The sequence below is a fragment of the Chiloscyllium plagiosum genome, unplaced genomic scaffold (assembly GCF_037043375.1).
Source record: "Chiloscyllium plagiosum isolate Xiang-an unplaced genomic scaffold, Cpla_swu_hap1 HiC_scaffold_1, whole genome shotgun sequence".
Lineage (NCBI taxonomy): Eukaryota > Metazoa > Chordata > Chondrichthyes > Orectolobiformes > Hemiscylliidae > Chiloscyllium > Chiloscyllium plagiosum.
Genome location: NW_028270139.1, coordinates 73234404 through 73260170, shown reverse-complemented (window position 1 = coordinate 73260170; position 25767 = coordinate 73234404). Strand labels below are relative to the sequence as shown.

The 25767-nt window shown below is 41.8% G+C and overlaps 1 protein-coding gene across 7 annotated transcripts in view; it reads left to right on the top strand.

The window, feature by feature from the left end:
- tec (tec protein tyrosine kinase) overlaps positions 1-25767 on the top strand; it is a 151808-nt gene that overhangs the window by 86259 nt on the left and 39782 nt on the right. For all 7 annotated transcript variants that reach the window (XM_087987933.1, XM_043691438.2, XM_043691420.2 and 4 more), the window contains 3 exons: positions 4576-4641; positions 11255-11309; positions 21641-21720. In XM_087987933.1, coding sequence (XP_087844059.1) covers positions 4576-4641; positions 11255-11309; positions 21641-21720 — 201 coding nt within the window. The remainder of the gene's footprint in view (positions 1-4575; positions 4642-11254; positions 11310-21640; positions 21721-25767) is intronic.

The window sequence follows — 25767 nt, the reverse complement described above, 5'->3', positions numbered from 1 at the left end:
TATACACCTCAGTAAAGATCCCCCTCAGTCTTCTCTGCTTTAAGAAAAACAACACCAAACTATCTAATCTCTCTTCATAGTTAAAATTCTCCAGCCCAAGAAAACTAATTACTAGTTTTTCCACTGGTCTCCATGACTTGAGTCCCTCATCCTGACATCTATTCATGTAATCTCTTCCCTCTCTGATGCTTTCTAATATCTTTACATCCTTCCTAATGATGCCCAAAATTTTATTCAGTTTTCCAGTTGAGGTCAATTATAAAGATCAGTTGCAAGCTGCAGAGTGGGATAAGTGAAACCCATTTGGGTATGAATTTTACGGAACAGTCTTATAAATTTTACGAGAGACATTCAAATGTTGGTCCTCATTTTTGACTTAAAAATCTAGTGTAGTCCTCAATCCCCAAGTCGATCGCTTGTATCAACCTTCAGGTAAGTCTTTAAATGGGTGTACTGCACTCCCATACAAAAGAGTTGGGAGGTTCTTCAGTTTGTACAAGTCAGCAACTACCGAGTGAAATTTGAAATCGGGGTCTTGCAGCAAAATGTGACAGACAGATCACAAGGGCTGAAACCACTAGATGTGTAGCCAAAAAGGCATGTTCTTACTTTTTTAAAATGCTTTTAGATGACCCTCAAAAATCTCCTGACCTACTGCCCTGACAATGCTTGTTACCTGCAGTCTCCAGGACCTATTTTCATTTGAACAGATCTTGTGTGCTAGTCAAATGGGCACGATAGACTGATTTTTTTTTGTTGCTAGAATCTGGTAAACTGCAGTTGGGTCCTCCTTTGGCATCCATATCTCAGAAGATGGAAACAAACCCTGAACCTAATGTGGAAAGGTTGGACCCATACTTATTGGAGTTCAGAAGATTGAAAAGTTATCTTATTAAAGCATATAAGATTCTGAGGAGACTTTGCAGAATATATGCTTTAAGGAGAGATGATGGCATAGTGGACTGTTAATCCGGAGACCCAGATAATGTTGTGGGGACCCAGGTTTGAATCCTACCATAGTAATGATGGAATTTGAATTCAAAAAAATCTGGAATTAAGAGTCTGATGATGATCATGATTCCTTTGCCAATTTTTGGAAAAATCCATCTGATTCACTAATGTCCTTCAGGGAAGGAATCTTTCATCCCTACCTGGTCTTGCCTACATGTGTCTCCAGACCCACAGCAATGTGGTTGACTATTAACTGCACTCTGGGCAAATAGAGATGGACAATAAATGCTGGCCTAGCCTAAAAGGCCCTCATCCCATGAATAGATAATAAAAAAGCATGAACATATTCCCTGTTAGGAATCCAAAGCTAGAGGGCACAGTTTAAAAATAGTAGGTCTCCTATTTAAGATGCAGATAAGGCGGAATTTCTGTCTTCAAGTGGTTGTTAATCTTTGAAATTCTTAGGTAGAGAGCAGTGGGATATATTCATTGCTGTATTAGGCAGGATTTTCATCTACAAGGTTATGGGGTGTAAGTAAGAAAGTGGAGTTCGAGGTATAATCTGATGACCCTTTATGGCATGGTGAAGCAGCTTTGAGGGGTCAAATGACTTACCCATGCTTCTACTGTTTACATTATCATTGCCTTTACTGTTTCCAAAGACCATTTGACTGGGTATGAATCCCTGATGATTCTGCATCCAAAATAATGGGAGAAACAGCCTTAACAATAAGTTTTGGAAATTATCTTAAGCATTGCAGAGTCTCATAGACAACATTAATACTGTTGAGTTTGTTTGAAACAATTTAAGATTCGAACCATGGAATTTCCTGACAGGGAGCCAATGGTGAGCAACAGAACATGCTGACTACTTGTGAATACAATTCATGACTACTTATTTTTCTCTATCCTTTTCCTCTTCATTTATTTAACTGAATTACTTACACATCTCTTACAGTTTCAGTTCTGATAATGACCCAAAGCACTTAGTGAATATTCCTGTAACTACTGAATATTTCCAGCATTTTCTTTTTTACTCCAAAGGCAAAGCCTGCTATTTCTTGTAGAGATTTTTTGTTTTATTCTTTACTGTAGTTTTCCAGTTTGTATTTTCACTACTTTTTGTAGTCGAGCTACCATGGTAGAAATTCCTATGATTGCTTCATGTGCTAGGACAGAAGTGGTATAGTCAATAATTTGGATGTGTGATTAAGTATCTCATGATTTAGATCACCATGATAGGATTTATTGAAATGATCATAGTTTTGGTAGAATACAAGAGAACCTATGAGAGGAATCTTATTTTATTTAAAAATATAAAATTAACTATTTAAACTTGCAATATTTCTCTTGTCTCTTCTTATCATATTCTTAAGAATGTAAAATATAGGAGGAAAAGTTAGTGATTCTGTTTCAGCCCATCAAGGTTGAAATGATAACCCTCAACTCTACTTTTTTTTCATCATAACCCTTGATTCCCTTACTAATTAAAAATCTCAGCCTTGACTATAATTAACAGCTCAGCCTCTACAACCCTCTGTGGTTTAGAAAAGGTCAGTGGATTCACTGCCCTTTGAGAGAAGAAATTCATAGAAAATCGAACAATACAGCGTAGAACAGGCCCTTCAGTCCTCAATGTTGCGGCGACCTGTGAACTAATCTAAGCCCAGCCCCATACACTATCCCATCTTCATCCATGCGCTTATCCAAGGATTGTTTAAATCTCCTTACTGTGACTGAGTTAACTACAAAGGCATTCCATGCCCTTACCACTCTCTGAGTAAAGAACTTGCCTCTGACATCTGTCTTAAATCTATCACCCCTCAATTTGTAGCTATGCCCCCTCGTACAAGCTGACATCATCATCCTAGGAAAAAGACCACCACTCTCTAATCCTATCACCCTGTCTAATCCTCTGATCATCTTGTATGTCTCTTTCAAATCCCCTCTTAGCCTCCTTCTTTCCAATGAGAACAGACCCAAGTGTCTCAGCCTTTCCTTATAAGACCTTCCCTCCAGACCAGGTGACATCCTGGTAAATCTCCTCTGCACCTTTTCCAATGCTTCCACGTCCCTCCTGTTATGGGACGACCAGAACTGTATGCAATAATCTAAGTGCGGCCGCACTACTGTTTTGAACAGTTGCAGCTTGGAAATTCTTCCTCATCTCTGTCCCAGATGAGCACCTCCTTGGTCTGAGATTGTTTTGTCTGCTTCTAGACTTTCCCACAAGGGAAAACACCTCTCAGCAACTAACCTGTTAGGTACCCTAAGAATTTTATGTATTTCAATAAGATTGCCCCTCATTCTTCTAAACTCCAATAAGTTCAAGACCAGTCTACTCAAGTGTCTTTTTAAAAAAAGTTTCACCATACCTAGAATCAACCTAATGAGCCTCCACTGAATTGCATTCAGTACCAATCTATCTTCAGATAAATGAACCAAAATCATGCCCAATTTTCCAGTTGTAGTCTGACTAGTGCCTTGTTTAGTTTTAACAAGACTTCCCTATTTTTATACTCCATTTCTTGTCAAATAACGTCAACAGTCCAGTTGTCTTTTCAAATACTTGTTGAATTTAGAAGCTAAGTATGCATAAGGACCCCAAATCCCTCTGTGCTGAAGCTTTCTGCAGTCTATCCCCATTTATATAGTAATAATCACTTCTATTCTTCTTACAAAGTGAATGACCTGCCATTTTCCCCTACATTATATTCCATATGTCAAAGTTTTGCCTGTATACTTAATCTGTCTACATTCCTCTACAGACTTTGTCAACCTCATCATTTGACTTGCCATCTAGTCTTGTGTCATGCACAAACTTGATGAGAGTGTATTCATTTCTGTTAATTGGGTTGTTAACATATATTGTAAATAGTTGAGGCCCTAGCACTGATTCTTGTGAAGCTCCACCACTTAGAGATTGCCAACGTTAAAGTACCCTCTTTTTCCCAACTCTCTCTATTAGTCAGCCAATCCACTATCCATGCTAATATTTTACTCCTAACACTTTGGGCTCTTATCACATAGCCTTACATGCTATTGAATGCATTTTGTCAGTCCAAATATAGTACATTTACTAGTTATTCTTTATCTATCCTTTCTTCATGGGAATTCAATTACATTTTATTGGAAGAGTTAAACAGCTAAAAGTTACTATTCACATTGCTTCTGAGAGTTACAAGTGAAAATTAGAAAATTATTTGATGAATTTGCCAAATCCAAATTTAGCCAAGGAAATTAGAACTGCTTGTCTATCTGGAATGATGATTCATTGTACACACTAAAATTTCATCTTTATTTATTTATACAGTTCTTTGAATCTATCTGGCGCTTAACAATTTGTATGAATTTCTTTCAATGATGTAAGAAAGTGGATGCTGCCATTCCCATTCTCCTAATGTGAAAAGCTAATGTGTGCTCACAAGCATGGCTGTAGTGTAACTTTGGTCTAGCTGAAGGGCTTATCCCCGAAATGTCGATTCTGCTGCTCCTCGGATGCTGCCTGACCTGCTGTGCTTTTCCAGCATCACACTTCGCAGAGTGCTCAAGTAGAGCAATGTAAAATGTAAGTAAATATTAATAAGACTCCTGACACAATTATGGATATATTCTATTTTTCAGACATGAGGGCTACATACCAAGCAATTATGTAACAGAGAAGAAATCCAACAATTTAGAAAAATATGAGTAAGTTAAACAGTCTTCCAAATTATAATTACAACAATTGTTTTAACCTGAAACCTATGAATTTGCAGTCTTGATGAACTGGCAAAAATTGTATACGTCAAATGCTGCAATGTTTGCTGTATTATTCTGTCCAATTATTATACTTTTAAATTTATTTATTTCAATATAAATGTCTTGTTCAATTGACTGGCCACACAAAATATCAGCAATTGGTTCAATTTCAAGTCAATTTCTCCTCAAATACCACTGTCTACCATGAGGTCTGAGTAGTCAGTTGAGTGTGTTAGTGAGAAGGCTCTGTGCTAGTAAGTTTTAGTTGAGGCAATTTCATAGAATCCTTACAGTGTGTAAACAGGCCATTTGGCCCACCAACTCCACACCGACCCTCTGAAGAGTAATCCACCTAGACTCATTCCCCTACCTTATTACTCCATATTTCCCTGACTAATGCACCTAACCTACACACCCCTGAGCGCTATGGCAATTTAGCATGGCCAATTCACCTAAACTGCACATAAAGAAAAGTTGCTCCATATGGAGCAAACCATCCTCTGCTGTTTGCTCAATGTCTCCTTGAGCTGATTTCCTGGGCAGCACACTGGATGAGTGGTTAGCACTGCTGCCAGGATTCCAGGTTCGATTTCAGCCTTGGGCGACTGTCTGGATGGAGTTTGCACATTCTCCCCATGTCTGCGTGGGTTTCCTCCCACATTGCAAAATATGTGCAGGTCAGGTGAATTGGCCATGCTAAATTGTCCATAGTTGTTAGGTGCGTTAGTCAGAAAAGGGTGGGTTACTCTTCAGAGGGTCGGTGTGGACTTGTTGGGCCAAAGGGCCTGTTTCCACACTGAAGGGAATCGAATCTAGTCTAAGTCTAGAATCAACTTAATGAAGCTACACTGAACTGCTTCCAGTACCAATATATCTTCAGATAAATGGACCAAAATCATTCACAATTTTCCAGTTGTGGTCTGAATGGTTTCTTATAGAGTTTTAACAAGACCTCCCTATTTTTATGCTCCATTTCCTAAGTCTCATGAAGGCTGCTTGGCAAACACTGTTGCATTATTATTTGTAATTTATGCTGTAAATAAAGTATAACAGTGATATGTGTGTCCCCTGCATTATATTGTGTTTCGTATGTATTTTTACATTGATTATGTAGACCTATTGACTATCTGGAATATTTGATCAATCGGCACACTCCTGATCCCATAAGTGCCATACTGTGTATGTTTGAATTGTTCCATTGTGGTGTTAGTTACTCAAAGAATATGATTTTGGATGCATGGTGCTCGGTTTCAGGTTCTCCTCCAAAGAGTTGATTGAATAATGTAGATTGGCATTTCTACTTAGTACTAAGAGTGTGTTCTCTGTCAGGTAAGCAGTCCTTTATATGAGATGTTAAAACTGAAACCTACCTTGCCCTTGGTTGAATGCAAAACATCCCATGGCACTTTTTGGAGTGGAGTAGGTCTATCTTTTCAGTATACTGCGTAACATTTATCACTTGACCATTGCTGTCTGTAGGACTTTGGTGTAAGAAAGTTGTCTGCTACAGTACAACAGTGACTGCACTTCAGAAGTACTTCATCGCCTTAAAGCATTTCAGAATCATTTTGAAGTCATAAAGGACATTATTTTGATATGTCTTTCTCATACATTCAAAAAATTGCATCAACAGTGTGTGTTACAATGCAGGAATGGTCACCATGATTCAATGATGCATACGCCGATGAACTTGTGATGTCACACCTGCATAATGTTAAATTGTTTTCAGTATGGAATTTGGGAAAGAGACTCTGTAAGCACTGAGAAAACTACAGCTCCAGAGTGTACAATAACTGTGACAGCAAACTGGCTACCAAACCGAAAACCAAGAATAGCATTTAAAGCTGTTGACTCAGGTTATTTTATTGTATGGACTCATGTTCCTAAAGTAGCAAATTTGTGGTCTCAGATTAAGAGGACAGTTAATGCAGAGAATGAACGGGACAGAATATCTGAATATAATAATTAACAAACTTGTACAATGGATATTTAAATGAAAAACTAATTATATTAGCACCAAGTATGAGATGCTAAGTTTTTTCAATTTTTTTCTTTCACGCCAGACTGAAGGAAATTAATTATCAAACAACATTGTTTTAAAGAGCTGCATTTCTGTACATGTGTGTTCATTGCCCCATCCAGAAATGGTTTTGCCAGAAATCATCAAAAGGATTGTTCTGAAAATCCTGTGACGTTCAGCAAGTCTCTAATCAATTTACAGCCAATGAAGTACTTCAAAAATGTGAAATGTAATGAGTGAGGGATAGGAGTGTCAAATAAAGGATACTATTCTAAAAGGGCTTCTTCAGAAAGAATTGAGGATAGAAATACGTGGATCAATGAGGGTAGCAGGGCAGTTTGACAAAGTGATTGTTAGTGCATATGGATTCTGTGAAGTATGCATTAAGATAGTACAAAGGCAAGCAAGTTACAATGAACATTAAGGAGGAGAAAGTGAGGACTGCAGATGCTGGAGATCAGAGCTGAAAATGTGTTGCTGGAAAAGCGCAGCAGGTCAGGCAGCATCCAAGGAGCAGGAGAATCGACGTTTCGGGCATGAGCCCTTCTTCAGCCTGAAACGTCGATTCTCCTGCTTCTTGGATGTTGCCTGACCTGCTGCGCTTTTCCAGCAACACATTTTCAGCTCTACAATGAACATTAACCAAACTCTGGTTCAGCCTTATTTGGAGTGTTTTATCAAATTCTGGGCGTTATGTATTATAGTTGGGGTGTGTTATGTTGGAACAGTGTCCCTTTAAGTGATGAGTCACGTGAGGTACTGGTGAGTCATCAGCCAGGTTTGTAGGCTTGATCAAATGTGTTTTGAGTGTACTGAATGCATAGCTGTGGAACAAAGCCTCCATATTAGTTTCCTTAAATGATTTTTTTTTAGTTCTGTCTGCAGCCAAGTAACTGTGCAGAATACTGGGCACCACACCTGAGAAGAGATATGAAGGTATTGAAGAGTGTGCAGAAAAGATGTATGAAATGGCTTATGAGATGAGAGACTTCAGTTAGGTGAATAGATTAACAAAGTTGATGCAAGAGATTTGACAGAGCTGCTCAAAAGCACAAGGGATCTCCATGGTGGACAGAAAGAAATTACTCCCATTGGTACAAAGGTTGAGAACCTGATGGCTCTGATTTATGTTGTTATGGATGGGGAGAGAGGGAAATGGAATTCTCCTCTTCTTTTCATAACAGAAGTGTTTTCTTATTTATTTTCCCTTTTAAAATAGATTGTGGCACCGCCCCCCCCCCCCTCCCCCAAAAACCCTCTGTTAAGTCCAGTTTTTTAGATTAACCTCAAAATGCTCTCAAGTGAAAATAAAAGTATGGTTTCTTCATGTATTCAAACCTGGACAATGATTGTTTGAGAATATAATACAACAAAATGAGCAGTCTATAAATACTAGCTATTCATTACTAGTGTTTAAAACTAGTCAATATATAATAATTTAAGATTCTGACTTCGGTTCAAAATTTATTTCATGTCTTGTTAAAATCACAGTGGATCATGTTCCAGGATACAAATGCTACAGGAAGGATAGAAAGGGAGGCAAGAGAGGAGGGGGAGTGGCATTTTTGATAAGGGATAGCATTACAGCTGTGCTGAGGGAGGATATTCCTGGAAATACATCCAGGGAAGTTATTTGGGTAGAACTGAGAAATAAGAAAGAGATGATCACCTTATTGGGATTGTACTATAAACTCCCTAATAGTCAGAGGGAAATTGAGAAACAAACTTGTAAGGAGATCTCAACTATCTGGAAGAATAATAGGGTGGTTATGGTAGGGGATTTTAACTTTCCAAACATCGATTGGGACTGCCATAGTGTTAAAGGTTTAGATGGAGAGGTATTTCTTAAGTGTGTACAAGACAATTTTCTGATTCAGTATGTGGATGTACCTACTAGAGAAGGTCAAGTTTTGCACCTACTCTTGGGAAATAAGGAAGGGCAGATGAGATGTCAGTGGGGGAGCACTTTGGGGCCAGTGACCATAATTCTATTAGTTTTAAAATAGTGATGGAAAAGGATAGACCAGATCTAAAAGTTGAAGTTCTAAATTGGAGAAAGGCCAATTTTGACGGTATTAGGCAAGAACTTTCGAAAGCTGATTGGAGGCAGATGTTTGCAGGTAGAGGGGCGGCTGGAAAATGGGATGCCTTCAGAAATGAGATAACAAGAATCCAGAGAAAGTATATTCCTGTCAGGGTGAAAGGGAAGGCTGGTATGTATAGGGAATGCTGGATGACTAAAGAAATTGAGGGTTTGGTTAAGAAAAAGAAGGAAGCATATGTCAGGTATAGACAGGATAGATTGAGTGAATCCTTAGAAGAATATAAAGGAAGTAGGAGTATACTTAAGAGAGAAATCAGGAGGGCAAAATGGGGACATGAGGTAGCTTTGGCAAATAAAATTAAGGAGAATCCAAAGGGTTTTTACAAATATATTAAGGACAAAAGAGTAACTGGGGAGAGAATAGGGCCCCAAAAGATCAGCAAAGCGGCCTTTGTGTGGAGCCACAGAAAATGGGGGAGATACTAAATGAATATGGAAGATATAGACTGTACGGAAATAGATGGTGACATCTTGCAAAATGTTCAGAGTACAGAGGAGGAAGTGCTGGATGTCTTGAAATGAGTAAAGGTGGATAAATCCCCAGGACCTGATCAGGTGCACCCGAGAACTCTGTGGGAAGCTAGAGAAGTGACAGCTAGGCCTCTTGCTGAGATATTTGTATCATCGATAGTCACAGGTGAGGTGCTGGAAGACTGGAGGTTTGCAAATGTGGTGTCACTGTTTAAGAAGGGCGGTAAAGATAAGCCAGGGAACAATAGACCGGTGAGCCTGACCTCAGTGATGGGCAAGTTGTTGGAGGGAATCCTGAGGGACAGGATGTACATGTATTTGGAAAGGAAAGGACTGATTAGGGATAGTCAACGTGGCTTTGTGTGTGGGAAATCATGTCTCACAAACTTGATTGAGTTTTTTGAAGAAGTAACAAAGAAGATTGATGAGGGCAGAGCAGTAGATGTGATCAATATGGACTTCAGTAAGGCATTTGACAAAGTTCCCGATGGGAGACTGATTAGTAAGGTTAGATCTTGTGGAATACAGGGAGAACTAACCATTTGGATACAGAACTGGCTCAAAGGTAGAAGACAGAAGGTGGTGGTGGAGGGTTGTTTTTCAGACTGGAGGCCTGTGACCAGTGGAGTGCCACAAGGATCGGTGCTGGGTCCACTATTTGTTATTTACACAAATGATTGGATGCGAGCATAAGAGGTACAGTTAGTAAGTTTGCAGATGACACCAAAATTGGGGGTGTAGTGGACAGTGAAGAGGGTTACCTCAGATTATAACAGGATCTGGACCAGATGGGCCAATGGGCTGAGAAGTGGCAGATGGAGTTTAATTCAGATAAATGCGAGGTGCTGCATTTTGGGAAAGCAAATCTTAGCAGGACTTATACACTCAATGGTAAGGTCCTAGGGAATGTTGCTGAACATAGAGACCTTGGAGTGCAGGCTCATAGCTCCTTGAAAGTGGTGTCGCAGGTAGATATGATAGTGAAGAAGGCGTTTGGTATGCTTTCCTTTATTGGTCAGAGTATTGAGTACAGGAGTTGGGAGGTCATGTTGCGGCTGTACAGGACATTGGTTAGGCCACTGTTGGAATATTGCATGCAATTCTGGTCTCCTTCCTATCGGAAAGATGTTGTGAAACTTGAAAGGGTTCAGAGAAGACTTGCAAGGATGTTGTCAGGGTTGGAGGATTTGAGCTATAGGGAGAGGTTGAATAGGCTGGGGCTGTTTTCCCTGGAGCGTCGGAGGCTGAGGGGTGACCTTATGGAGGTTTACAAAATTGAGGGGCATGGATCGGGTAAATAGGCAAAGTCTTTTCCCTGGGGTCGGGGAGTCCAGAACTAGAGGGCAAAGGTTTAGGGTGAGAGGGGAAAGATATAAAAGAGACCTAAGGGGCAACTTTTTCACGCAAAGGGTGGTACGTGTATGGAATGAGCTGCCAGAGGATGTGGTGGAGGCTGGTACAATTGCAACATTTAAGAGGCATTTGGATGTGTATATGAATAGGAGGGGTTTGGAGGGATATGGGCCGGGTGCTGGCAGCTGGGACTAGATTGGGTTGGGATATCTGGTCGGCATGGACAGGTTGGATCGAAGGGTTTTTTCCATGCTGTACAGCTCTTTGACTCTGTTAATTGTTATTTTAGAATAACATGAAACAAGATTCTCACTGAGTTATAGTACTGGGGCAGACTCCAATAGATGCTAGATCTTTGCAGCATTTGTCAGCTTTAAGGCTGTTGTTGTATAATAATTAGAATTGTTGAACCACCTTCACTTTCAATGGATTTTCCAAAGTACTCCATAACCCAGATCAGCCAGTTCACACACAGATTACTCACATCAACAGACTACGAACTTTACATGTATTGTATTTTGTTTTTGATTTTGTTCATTCACAGCAATAATATTGAATACCTAGTTTGCTGGAAATTGTGCCTAACTTCTGCCTTTTTCTCCATTTTTATTTAGGTGGTATTGCAAAAATGCAAATAGAAGTAAAGCGGAACAGTTATTGAGGTCTGAGGTAATGACAAAATATATTCTTCGTGTTAATTGGAAATGTAACTCATGTTTAATATTCAATTAAGCTGTCCAAGACTTATTCAGTTTGGATACACTAAACCCACCCTGTCATGGGGTGAATCATGACACACTTAATTGCGAGAGAAGGCCCACGCAAGTCTCACTGTAGTGGAAAAATCTTCACAATTGCTTCCCAGGGCAGAACGGCTGACATAGAATTCCCAGCTACTGGTGATTAGATGTCAATCAAGTTCAAGTTTAATGAGCCAGTGACACTCATTATCCCTCAGCCCTCCACAATTAAATGGTTGATGAGAGATTACAAGAGAGTTGCACAGATTCCCTTTGTCTCGTGAAGGTTGCTTGGCAAGTGCTGTTGGATTACTGGCTGCCTCTGAGGTGACGGGGCATTCATTGCCTGACATTCTGGGTGTCTGATGGAGTCCACCTCATTCGGCCACCCCTGTGACATCCCCCACACTGAAATCCCCCTCCTGCCCTTTCTTACCTTTGATATCAATCTCTTGTCAATTTTGAGTACATTGGCAACAGCAGCCACTACTTCAATGACACAGACGACCATGAGGATCTGCTGGTCTCTGGCCCCACTGCTACTATTCGTGTCCTCAGTTGAAGAAAGCTATCATGTCTGGAAGTTACTTAACAATTGTGCATTACACCATGAATCTGTGTTTTGTGTCAATTCTCTGAACAGTGAGCAAGACTAGTCATGTATCATGTCCCCACCAGTTTCCTCTTCATAGAATCCCTAGAGTGGAAACAGGGCATTCGGCCCAACAAGTCCATGTTGACCCTCTAAAGAGTAGCCCACTCAGACCCATTGCCCTACCCTATTATTCAATGTTCACCCCTGACTAATGCACCTAACCTACACGTCCCTGGACACTATGGACAATTTAGTATGGCCAATTCACCTAACCTGCACTGGAGCACCTGGAGGAAACCCACACAGACACGGGCAGAATGTGCAAACTCCACACAGACGATCGCCCGAGGCTGGAATCGATCCGAGGTCCCTGGTGCTGTGGCAGCAGTGCTAACCACTGAGCTGCAGTGCTAACCACTGAGCTACTGTGCTGCCCAGTAGCCACTTACTTACTTATATGTTGCCATTTGGAAATCTCATCCAAAACTGTTGATTGATTTTCACCCTGCGTACTAACACACCTAGCTCTGTTTTTCTGCTCTTCTATTGCTGCACGTTTGTTGCTCCAGTTTATAATTTCCTAGCTAATATATAATAAATCACAATTTTCTTCAACGTTAACAAAGCCATTCCTTTGTTTGTGCCTAAAATGTGTTCCCTGAGTGCCATCTCACATCTCATCAGTAAATACTGATTCTCAACATGCTGCTTGATCCAGAACTGAGCTATTTCTTCGTGTACATTCATTCCAATACTGAAAATAAAATCACAACGAACATAAGTGGGAGCAGGAGTAGACCATTCAGCCCTTAAACCTGCACTGTCATTCATGGCTGATCTGCCTCAGGCCTCAACATTTTTATCATGCTATTTCCTCATAGTTACTACCACCTCAATATTTCATTAAACTAGCTGCCTGCTCTTTTATATCTCTTTTATTTTATGGTCTTACATTCTGCGACTCTGTTCTTAAACTTCTCCATCTTTTGGCCCACCATTATTTCAGCAATTTTAAGAACAAGAAAGGGGAGTTCAGTGAGCGTGTGCATATAATTCAGAATTGACAGTTTTTCTATGATTGACTGGTGCAAAGTGTAAATTATCCATCTGTTGTGTAATATCATTGATCTTGATGAGTTCAATCATCTAGCTTCTCAGAAGCTGTGAACTAATTATGAATTAATTTAAATTTAAATACAATATTAACCAGAAATGGATGTTTGTAAAACATGAATAATGTTTTAAACAGAACAAAAAGAAGGGGGAGGGAGCAAATTATATGAACATGTGTAAAATGATTTTAAAAAAAAGTAAATGGCTAACTGAGATGCAAAAAATAAATTGCACCCATCTGCTTCAGTGAACACCCCCGACCCCACTCGTAGCAGGGCTTTGAATGCAGTATTGCATTATTTAGTCTGCATCTCTGACACAAACCTCCAAAATAACTACTGTACTTGGAGCTTCGACATGGCAAGCATGCCCCAGGACAGTAGAGAAAATGATTAACAGAACCTTCATAGCTTCCTTGAACAGTTCAACCTTCCCATTGATCTTGGGGAAACCCTGCCCCAAGATCCCAAATAAAGGATCTGACTATCTCCAGTCCCATTGCTGACAGAAAGCTGAAGTCAAGCATTGACAATGAAAGGAGCATGAGGCAACCCAGGCATCTTCTCACCATTACCACATGCCCGTTCCACCAATCACTGTCTGTCCTACCTGTGACAGACTGTAGGTTGTGAATTGGATTCAGCCATTGTCTAATACCTTTGTGTAGACGCAAGCCATCTTTGACTGCTTAAGAAGAAGAATTTGAAATTAAAATTTGGGGAGTTTGGAAAAGGCAATCTAAAATGGAAGCAGGATAAAAAGAACAGCAGTCTGAGAGTAAGGGAAGAAATGTTGATCTGATACCAAGAGTGCAAATCGTCCATTGGTACTGGGCTATAGTTGAAGTCTAGTTGGGCTTACATCTGGGTTTATGGAAATAGTGCAGAATATGAAGAGGCTATAATGGGGGTTATATTGAGAAGGGAAGTACTAAGTAACTTAAGTATTGACAAAGCAGCCATCTGATCTGGACTTCTTTAAATCCAGCCTTCTCTCTGGGATCGACATTCATTCACCATTGGGAATGTGAATCCCCATTCCTAAGATTGGCACTGTTTTCCAAGATTGACTTCTCCACCTTTCTCTGCACGAGATAGCTAAAACTCAACAGTTAAACTTTTTGACGTCTGGTCATACTTAATGACTGGGACGTTTGGGATCTGGTACAAATAAATCTGACCTTCCAAAAGCTAGCGAAGAACTCTTTGTTTCCACCCTCAGTCTGTGTATGATATCAATAGATTGAGTGAATCCAATGTCATACGAATGTTAACCTCATCAGGACCATTATCTTATACCGCAAGAACTTCAGTATTCGCTCTGCTGATCTCGAATCGTCATCATTTGGAGTCGTGCATCATTGGATGCGCTTTCCTTTCAATGAGATACAAAATGTAGATAATGTCCACTTGTTTGGTGTTTGATTAAACACTTAAAATTCCCATTATATTATGTAACTGTCAAGGCTAATACTCTTTGCAAAGCCAATACGATTAAAAATCAATAATTTGATCATCATACTCCTTCACTATAAAATGTTGATGTCCACAAAATATTTTATTAATTTATGCAGGTGTGGGCATCATAGGCTGGGCCAACTTTTATTTTCCATTCAGAGTTGCCCTTGAGAATGTGATAGTGAGCTGCATCATGATCCACTGCAGTCCATGTAGGTAGACTCACAATACCATTAGGAAGGGAATTTTAGCTTTATTACCAAGCAGACACTAAAGGAACGATATATTTCCAAGTCAGGATGGTGGGTGGCTTGGAGAGGAACTTGCAGATGATGGTGTTTCCATGTGTCTGAAGTTCTTGTCCTACTTGATGGAAATGCTTGAGAGTTTGGAATGTGCTGTCAAAGGAGCCTTGGTGAATTTCTGCAGTGCATCTTCTAGATAACACATACTACTGAGTATGGATGTTTATGGATGTGATGCCAATCAACCGAGTTGCTTTGTCTGGATGATGTAAATTTTTTTTGATCGTTGTTGAAGCTGCATACATCCAGACAAGTGGGGAGTATTCCATCACATTCTTCATATGTGTCTTGTCGATGGTGGATGGGCATTGGGGTATCATGAGATAAGTTATTTGCTGAAAGATTCTTGGACTCTGACCTGCTCTCGTAGCCACTGTGTTAATGTTGTGAGTCCAGTTGAGTTTATGATCAATGGTAAACCCCAGAATGTTGCTAGTGTAGAATCCAGTGATGGGAACACTGCTGGATGTCAAAGGGTAATAATAAAGGTTCATTTTGTAGCACAAATTGTACATGCCGCTTTTCAGCCCAGGCCTTGCTGTATTTGAACACAGACTGCTTCAGTACCTGAAGAATTACAAATTATGCTTAACGTTGTGCAATCATCAGTGAACAACCCATTTCAGACCTTAGAATGGAGGGAAATTTGTTGATGAAGCAGCTGAAAATGATTGAGCCTAGGACACTACCCAGAGGATCTCCTGCAGAGATGTCCTGTGTTGACTGACTTCCAGTAACCACAAACATCTTTCTTTGTGCCATGTATGATTCTAACCATTGGAGAATTTTCTTATTGACTCCAGGTTTGTTAGGGCTCCTCAATGTCAGACACGAGGTCTAATATCAAAAGCAGTCACTTTCACCTTTGACGGACATAAGCTTTTATGTCAGTGTTTGAACCAAGGCTGTAACGAGGTCAGGAGCTGTGGCAGAAATTGGCATCACTGAGCAGGTTATTGCTAAGCAGATGCTATTTGATAGCACAATAGATTACACTTTCCATCATTTTGCTAATGATTGGATCAACCTATCGGGTCGTAATTGGCTGCATCCGATTTTTATCTTGCATTGTATGTGGACCACATACCTGGGCTTTGTTAGGTAGATGCCAGTGTTGTATCTGTACCATAACAGCTTGGTTCAAGGCGTGGCAAGTGTTGGAGCATGTATTAAGGAATATTGCCTGAATGTTGTCAGTGCCTATAGTATTTGCAGTATCCAGTGCTCCAACCGATTCTTGATATCATGTACATTGGCTGTAAACTAGCATCTCTGGAGGAGGTGGAGATGGATCATCCAATCAGCTCTCTGGCTGAAAATGATCAAGAATATCTCAGCCTTGTCTTTTGATGAGCTCGGCTTATCCCATCAATGAATATGGGATATTTGTTGAGCCTGCTCCTCCAATGAGTTTACTTGTCCACCACCATTCATTGCTGAATGTGGCAGGACTGTGGAGCTTAGGTCTAATCTATTTATTATTCTTTGCTTATGCTAATCGGCACACAAGTGGTCCTGTTTTGTAGCTTCAGCATGTTGACACATTGTTAGGTATATGTGGTGCTGCTCCTGGCAAGCCCTCCTGTATCCACTGGCTTGATGGTAATGAGAGAATGGAGGATATGCCAAACCATGAGGTTACAGATTATATTGGAGTACAATTCTGCTGCTGTTGATGGCCGAGCATCTCATGGATGCCCCGTCTTGAGCTGCTATTTCTGTTCAAGGTCTGTCCAATTTAGCATGGTGATAGTGCTACATGACATGATGTAAGGTGTTCTTAATGTGGAGGCAGAGCTTCATCTCCACAAGCACCGTGCAGTGGCCACTCTTACTGATATTATCATGGACAGATGCAACTGGGACAGGCAGGTTGGTGGGGATGAAGTCAATTGTGTTTTACCCACTTGTGGTTCTCTCTCTATCTGCCATAGACCCAATCTGGTCTTTTAGGATTTGACCAGCTCAATCAGTAGAGCTACTGCTGAGCCTCTTTGGTGCTAAACATTGAAATCCCCCACCCACAGTACCTTATGTACCCTTGCCACTTAGTGCTCCTCCAAGTGTTGTTCAGAATGGAGGTGTACTTATCAACAGGTGAGGTGGGCATTGTGGTAACTGAGGGTGTTTCTTTGACCATGTTTGAACTGATGTTGCTATTCTTCGTGGTGTCCAGAGTCAATGATGAGTACTCCCAGGGCAACCCATTCCTGACTGTACACCATTGTGCGACCACCTCTCCTGGATCTGTCCTACTGTTGGGACAGAACGTATCCAGGGATGGTGTTGGTGGTGACTGGGATATTGTTTATAAGTCTTGATTCTCAGAATATCGTTATGAAGCCTGTTGCTTGACTAGTCGAAGACAGTTCTCTCAATGTTGTCTCTAGTCCCAAGATTTTACTGAGAAGGACTTTTTTCAGTGCTGACTGGAAGAGTTTTGCAGTTATCGTTTCTGGTACCTAGGTCAATGCCATGTGGTCTATTTGGTTTCATTTCTTTTTTGAGACTTTCTAGCAACTGAGGGCAGTGTCAATCACATTGCTGTGGTTCTGGAGTCATAGGTAATGTGGGTAAGGAGTCAACCAGATAAGGAGGTAGTTTCCTTCCCTAAAGGGCATTACAGAACTTGATGCATTTTTCTGACATTCCAGATGTCTTTTCTTTTAATCGAGTTTGAATTCTACCATCTGCCATGGTCCATCAACTCCTGCAACTCACTAACAGCTCACCCATTGAATCAAACGAATGGCATTGGAGCATCAGACTCACACCCGACTTTTACCAGCACTGGATCTAATATGAGGAAAAGGGTGTCACACTTCACATTGTCATGAAAGTGTCGTTAGTGCAAGTTGACCAAGATGGGATCTCACTGCTCCATATCACTGACTTATTTCGCCTGCTCTGTCAGTGAGGTGGAGCATGGACCTGAAAGATTGTGAACTTTACCTTTGCAGAGTGAAGCAAGAGGAAACACTAGTGATGATCCTGATGTGAAAATCAGTCAAACACCTTGGTGTAGGGGTGAAATACAAAATTGCTGCGATGCTTCATTTCATTATCATATGCCAAAATAATTCACCATCTATCAATCTGACAAATTAATAAAACTTTGTACAAATTTCTATTTCTTCTTAAATCAGTATTGGCAGTTGTAGCAAAAGGGAAGTCTTTAACCTGCCATCGGTAGTATTGAAAATAGGAATTCAGTATTGACATGCTAACAGAGCACTTGAAAAATCAAAATAGATCAGGTGTATATGAAAGGGTAATTATGTTTGACATCTGTTTTTGTGAAGGTATGAGTGGGAGGTAGATAAAGGATTACAGTATAATTGGATTTTCAGAAACTGTTTAATAAATACAAGTGGCAGTTATGCAAGTTCATGAATCATAGGATTGGGGCTAATATGAAAGCATGAATAAGGATTAGTTAATTGACAGAAAAAACAGAGGAATAAACAGATTATGTTTGCGTTGGCAGGCTTTAACTAGTAAGATGCTACAAGGATCATTATTGGAGTCTAAGCTATTCACAATATATATCAATGACTTGAATGAGGAGACTATATCCAAATTTGCTGATGGTATATTAAGCCGTGAGGAGGATGAAAAGTGATATACACAAGTTATGTAATTAATGAAATCGGTGGTAGATATTGTATAATGTGAGAAAGTCTGAAGTTATCCACTTGGGTTGGAAGAAAGAAAAAGCTGAATATGTCTGGAGGGTTCACAATTGGTAATTATTGATCTACACAGGAATTTGGGAATCCTTGTATGCTCATTACAAAGTTAATAGGTAAGCAACTGTTGGGAAGGCAAGTGGCATGTGGGCCTTTATTTCAAAGGGGTTGCAGTATTAAGTATGGATGTTGTTGGGTATGAAAGGTTTGAGTTATAAAGAAAGGCTGGTTGGCTGGGACTTTTCACTGAAATATACAAAGTTAATCTTCTACCCTTCAGTTAGAGATGTCGATAGAGTTAATGGTAATTGTCTTTTCCCTGGTGTCGGAGAAATTACCCAATTGAACAAAGACCACACAAGTGTGGATCAGGTGAAAGTGACAAACTGTTTCTTACAAATGATATCACTGGAAGAGAAATGGACTAGGCTGACACAGAACTGACAGTGTGTACATATAGATCAAGGGTTCTCCTCCTGGAGCAGTGAGTACAGGCAGTTTTATAGGACTACAGTAATGTGGTGTGAAGTACAGTACAATCAAGAGTAAAACATAATCAATGGGAGGACAATCGGCTGTCCGGTAGCAGCAATCAGTCAGGAGATTCCGATCCATTGTGAGAGTAGGTGCTAATGTTTCACATCCTGGCATCAATGGGTTTCCATTGTAGGTAGTCTGCAAGCAAGGTACCTTGGCGCCTTTCAGTCTAAGCATCCTTTGTGAAGTTCCAGTATGTGTGAGGAGTGAGACTGCCCTTAGGGCTTCCGGAGCAGTTGTGCTTACTGAGGGCTAGGAAGTCTATTGTCAGGCTGTCTCGGGAAGTGTATTCCCCAGTCTGGAAGTGGCTTGAGTCATCTCTTGTTTGCTGCCTACTGAATCCTCCCACTTCCTCCAGACCAAAGGGGTAGCCATGGGCACACTTATGGGCCCCAGCTATGCCTGTCTCTTTGTTGGCTACGTAGAGCAGTTGATCTTCTGTAATTACACCGGCACCACTCCCCACCTCTTCCTCCGCTACATTGATGACTGCATTGGCGCCACCTCGTGCTCCCGCGAGGAGGTTGAGCAATTCATCAACTTCACCAACACATTCCACCCTGACCTTAAATTTACCTGGGCCATCTCTGACACTTCCCTCCCCTTTCTGGACCTCTCCATCTCCATTAATGACGACCGACTTGACACTGACATTTTTTACAAACCCACCAACTCCCACAGCTACCTGGATTACACCTCTACCCACCCTACCTCTTGCAAAAATGCAATCCCGTATTCCCAATTCCTCCGCCTCCGCAGTATCTGCTCCCAGGAGGACCAGTTCCACCACAGAACACACCAGATGGCTGCCTTCTTTAGAGATCGCAATTTCCCTTCCCACGTGGTTAAAGATGCCCTCCAATGCACCTTGTCCACATCCTGCACCTCTGCCCTCAGACCCCACTCCTCCAACCGTAACAAGGACAGAACGCCCCTGGTGCTCACCTTCCACCCTACCAACCTTCGCATAAACCAAATCATCCGCCGACATTTCCGCCACCTCCAAACGGACCCCACCACCAGGGATATATATCCCTCCCCACCCCTTTTCGCCTTCCGCAAAGACCGTTCCCTCCGTGACTACCTGGTCAGGTCCACGCCCCGCTACAACCCACCCTCCCATCCTGGCACCTTCCGCTGCCACCGCAGGAACTGTAAAACCTGCGCCCACACCTCCTCCCCCACCTTTATCCAAGGCCCTAAAGGAGCCTTCCACATCCATCAAAGTTTTACTTGCACATCCACTAATATCATTTATTGTATCCGTTGCTCCCGATGCGGTCTCCTCTACATTGGGGAGACTGGGCGCCTCCTAGCAGAGCGCTTTAGAGAACATCTCTGGGATACCCGCACCAATCAACCACACCGCCCTGTGGCCCAACATTTCAACTCCCCCTCCCACTCTGCCAAGGACATGGAGGTCCTGGGCCTCCTTCACCGCCGCTCCCTCACCACCAGATGCCTGGAGGAAGAACGCCTCATCTTCCGCTTCGGAACACTTCAACCCCAGGGCATCAATGTGGAAGGTGTTGGTAAAATGGATGAACTGTTCAACCTCCTCGTGGGAGCACGAGGCAGCGCCGATACAGTCATCGATGTAGCGGTGGAAAAGGTGGGGGGTGGTGCCAGTGTAGCTGCAGAAGATGTGTCAGACTCCTCCCTCCCCTTCCTAGACCTTTCCATCGCCAGACCATGGCAACACAACGGTTGGAGGAAGAGCGCCTCATCTTCTGCCTGGGAACCCTCCAACCACAAGGGATGAACTCAGATTTCTCCAGTTTCCTCATTTCCACTCCCCCCACCTTGTCTCAGTCAAATCCCTCGAACTCAGCACCGCCTTCCTAACCTGCAATCTTCTTCCTGACCTCTCCACCTCCACCCTCACCTTGACCTCCCTCCACCTATCGCAATTCCAACGCCCTTCCCCCAAGTCCCTCCTCCCTACCTTTTATCTTAGCCTGCTGGACACACTTTCCTCATTCCTGAAGAAGGGCTTATGCCCGAAACGTCGATTCTCCTGTTCCTTGGATGCTGCCTGACCTGCTGCGCTTTTCCAGCAACACATTTTCAGCTCTGTTCTCAGCATGGGTCTGTATGGTTTGCTTTTCGGAGGGTCGATCTAGACTTGATGGGCTGAACAGCCTCGACCTGCACAGTTGAGATTCTATGGTTTATGATTCTGGGGACAGGGGTTCGAGTCCAACCATGGCAGATGATGAAATTTGAATTCTGTAAGAAAAAAAAGGGAAATCTGCTATTAAAAAATAATTTAATAGCAGTCCTGTTACCTTTGTTGATCATCATTGAAAATCTATCTACTTCACTAATGTCCTTTAGGGAAGGCAAACCACCATCCTTACCTGGCTCGGCCAACATGAAGTACTTTTGGTTTTATGAAGAATACTGTCTTAATTTTTATTGCTCTAGAAATCCCTCTTCATCTTGCTAGCCAATGGCAAGGGTTTTTTTTTGGGTGAAGCAACCACTAACTATGATTTCTAAATGTTAGTTTGGTTGAATATTATTTTGCAAAGGTTTTAATTTTCAATTAATTTACTTTACAGGATAAAGAAGGAGGTTTTGTTGTGAGAGATTCCAGCCAACCTGGGATGTATACAGTATCTCTTTATACCAAATTTGGAGGGTGAGCTAATACCATTACTTTGTATTTCATGGTTTTATTTTGCTTAATATTTGAAATATAAACACGTTTTCTCCCCTTATTAGATTTTGTTGATCTAGTGACTAGAAAGTGCGTGTAAGTGGAGTTAAGCCACATTAGTTTGATTCCATGTGCTTGAAATGGTCTTAGATTATCTGATTAAAATAAAGGCCCAAATCCACTGTATAAGTTGCTTTAGTTCAGAAGAGAATGTTTACTTTTATTTGTCTCGTATATTGTTACTTTTGGATTATGAAGGTTATTCTTAAAGGATTTCTACGAGTGAAGGTTTATGATTGTGAGTGAGAACAGCATGATGTAGTTTCATTCATTGACCTCTTGACAGATGATGTATTTTTAGTGGATCTGCATGTTACTATTAAGTTGGGCTGATTTATGCAGTGAACAAAATCTTAGCTACCTTTCATGTCTATGACCATGTAAATTTACGACTTAAATTTATTTAGCATCTTCAATGCAAAATCTTGCAAGGTTCATAGGAATGTAATCAGCCAAAGGTAAAGAAGGTGAATGAACAGTTAATCAAAAACCTTTGCTGTTTCCTGTTGGATTCAAGGATATAATTCTGATAGTATGTAAAATGAGGTGATCCAGAGTTGGTAAATAACATGAGTTCATCACGAAAAAAAAAGTATATTCATCCCACTGTCAATCCACCAACTGTAAGCATAACCTTATTTTAAATCACTAATGGTACCTTTTAAAAAAACACACACGTTCAGTTTCTTGGTAAATTTAAAGCCAAGCACTTTTGAATTTGTTAAAACGTAGCTTGTTAGTGTACCAATTTAAGTTTTGGAACCCCTTCGAAGGCCTCCAAAAACAATTACAGAGGAATTTCGATTATCTGAAGGAGATCGTGAGGTCCCGATAGGGGGAGGGGGTGGAGTAGACAGGGAGCGGTGTTGGATGGGATTGGAGGTGGGGACGGGCAGGAGTGGGGGGGGGGGGGGTGGTGTTGGATAGGGTGGGGGGGGCCATGTTGGATGGGGTTGGGCAGCGTGGAGGGGCAGGGTTGGGCAGGTAGGGTTCCGTGTTGGACAGGGTTGGGGGTGCAGGCGGAGGGTGGGGTTGGGCGCATGTGTGCGGTTGGATGTGGTTGGGTGGGGTTGGGATGGCAGGCGGGAGGGGCGACGGCATTGGGGGTCAGGCGGGGGGTCGGGGTTGGACGGAGAGCCAGGTGATGGGTGGGTTGGGCTGTGTTGGACGGGGTTGTGGGGAGGACGCGTGGGAGTCGGTGTGGGATGGGGTTTTGGGAGGGGGGGGTGGAGTGGAGGCCAGGGCCCACGTGCGGTGTGCTGCTACCCCGACTCCTGAATGGGGAGCAGACTTAACAGAAAAGTCCGAGTCCCAGAGGAAAGGCCTTTAATCAATTAACCAAATAATCAATTATCTGAACGAAATAGTGCCTGCCCATCACATTCGGATAATCGAGGTTCCACTGTAATGGAAATTCTCAAAAGTGATCAATTCATCCTTGGACCATATCCAGTTTTGTGGTGAGTTTGCTTTTAGTGCAGTTTTTTTAAAACACATATTTAATTCGAGTGAATGTAATTGCTGCTTTAAATTTAGTGGAGAAAGTGAGGTCTGCAGATGCTGGAGATCAAAGTTGAAACTTTATTGCTGGAACAGCACAGCAGGTCAGGCAGCATCCAGGGAACAGGAGATTCGACGTTTCGGGCACAGGCCTGAAGAAGGGCCTGTGCCCGAAACGTCGAATCTCCTGTTCCCTGGATGCTGCCTGACCTGCTGTGCTGTTCCAGCAATAAAGTTTCAGCTTTAAATTTAGTGACAGTTTTGCCAATTGAAGTTGAATTGTGCACAACTGTGAGACCAACCAAAGTCCTTGATGCTTGCTGAGATATGATTATGCCATTGTGTGTATAGATGTTGTTCTGTTCCAGTTGTCAAATCATTGGGGACTCTCAGTTCACCTTAAAAGTAACAAAGTTTTAAGGTAGATGTGGATGAATAGTTGTTGAAAACAGCTGCATTTTGACATAGATAATATGTCATGGTGGTACTCCAACTATAAAAGGAGGGTGAAATGGTGAAGAACTCTAAAATGTGCATTTTTCAGCTTCATCATCTACCTGACATGATTAATCCTGCAATCTCTGTGACCACCACTGGGAGTGTGCTAAGGATGTTGGTGATGGCTGTCCCTTCTGCCGTCATCTCCTTTTCTGATTACTAGCGAGATTTTTTTTTGCAAGAAAGAAGGGGAATGTTAATGGCAGCACAGTGACATGTTTTGAGGATATGCATGTTGTGGGAGAATAATGATTCTGGTGTGGAGTGACAAAATGTGAGAAAATCAGGGAAGTAATGGAACAGTAATATTTGCAGAGACAAAACCAGAAAGCACAGGTAAAGCCCAGGCCCAGGTCTGACCATGTTTGTAGAGAGAGAGAGTTAACTTTGGAAGAGTTACTGACCGAGAAATGTTAACTCTCTTGCTGAGTTTTTTTCAGCACTTTCTGGTTTTTGTCTCAGGTTTACAGCATACTTCGTATTTTTCTTTTATTATTGCAAGTTTGGAGTGTGATTTTAGGAGGAGAAAAAGATGGAGTGCAATATGCTGCAATTACAGGAGGAAATCTGGTGGGAAAGGATTATGTGCTGTGATTGCAGGCAATGCAGTGTTAAATAAAGAATAAACCAGAATTGTGTTTGGAGCCTTTCTTCAGTAACTCCTTGCAGGTCATTAAGCTTCTTGTGTCATGGCAGCCAGGACTGTGAGCAATGCTGTCTTTACAATGCCTTTGTTTTGTGCAACCAGTTTTGTTTAGCTGTCCATGACACCTTTAAATTTTATTGCACAGTTGCATATGCACTATCCAAGGTCTTACTCCGTTTTATGTGAACATTGTCTGTTGAGTGATCTCTTGGCGCTGACCTGCTCAGCAAATCTCTTTACTTCAGATGAATGGCTTGTCTTAAGATCTACCTGTCTTTCTGTGGCAGGACAAAGCCTGCTTTCCTGACCTCCACCTCCAACAACACCTCAAATGTAGCTGTTGAAAACTTTCTAGTTGTTTCCTGCCTGTCTGTTCTGAAAACTGAATACAAATTGCTTGCAGCCAGAATGCAGAGTTCACCTTTAAAGCTGAATTTCAAAGGCATCTTGGGAATCCAGGTCCATTTCCCAACATTAGTTGAGCCCTGGTAACACCGCATCCCACAGTCCAAAGATGTGCAGGTTAGGTGGATTGGCTATGCTAAGTTAGCCCATAATGTTCAGGAATGTATAGGTTAGGTGCAGTACCCACTGGAGTATAGGGTTACAGGGATAGGCTAAGGGGATTTGTCAGGGTGGGTGTGGACTTGTTGGACCGAATGGCTTGTTTCCACATAATGGGGACTCTATGATTCTATGATGACTCTGTGTGCAGATTAGGTGGGCTAGGCACACTAAATTGCCTGTGGAGTCCAAGGGCGGCACGGTGGCACAGTGGTTAGCACTGCTGCCTCACAGCGCCTGAGACCCGGGTTCAATTCCTGCCTCAGGCAACTGTGTGGAGTTTGCACATTCTCCCCGTGTCTGCATGGGTTTTCCTCCGGGTGCCCCGGTTTCCTCACACAGTCCAAAGATGTGCAGGTTAGGTGAATTGGCCATGCTAAATTGCCCGTAGTGTTAGGTGAAGAGGTAAATGTAGGGGAATGGGTTTGGGTGGGTTGCTGTTCGGAGGGTTGGTGTGGACTTGTTGGGCTGAAGGGCCTATTTCCACTGTAAGTAATCTAATCTAATCAATGTGTGATTTTGGTGGATTGGCCATGGGATCTGCAGGGTTATAGGGACGGTGTGGCTGGGATGCTGTTCAGAGAGTTGGTGTGGGCTTGATGGGCTGAGTAGCCTGCTTCCACACTGTAGGGATGCTATGTAATAACATTTTTAAGAGTTGGCTAAATAATGAGGTTGAGTTCTTTTAAGGAAAAGTTGTAGTTAAGGCATCTTTCTTTGGGAGGTGCAGTATATTTGCTGTTAACTTTCTGAACCAGTAG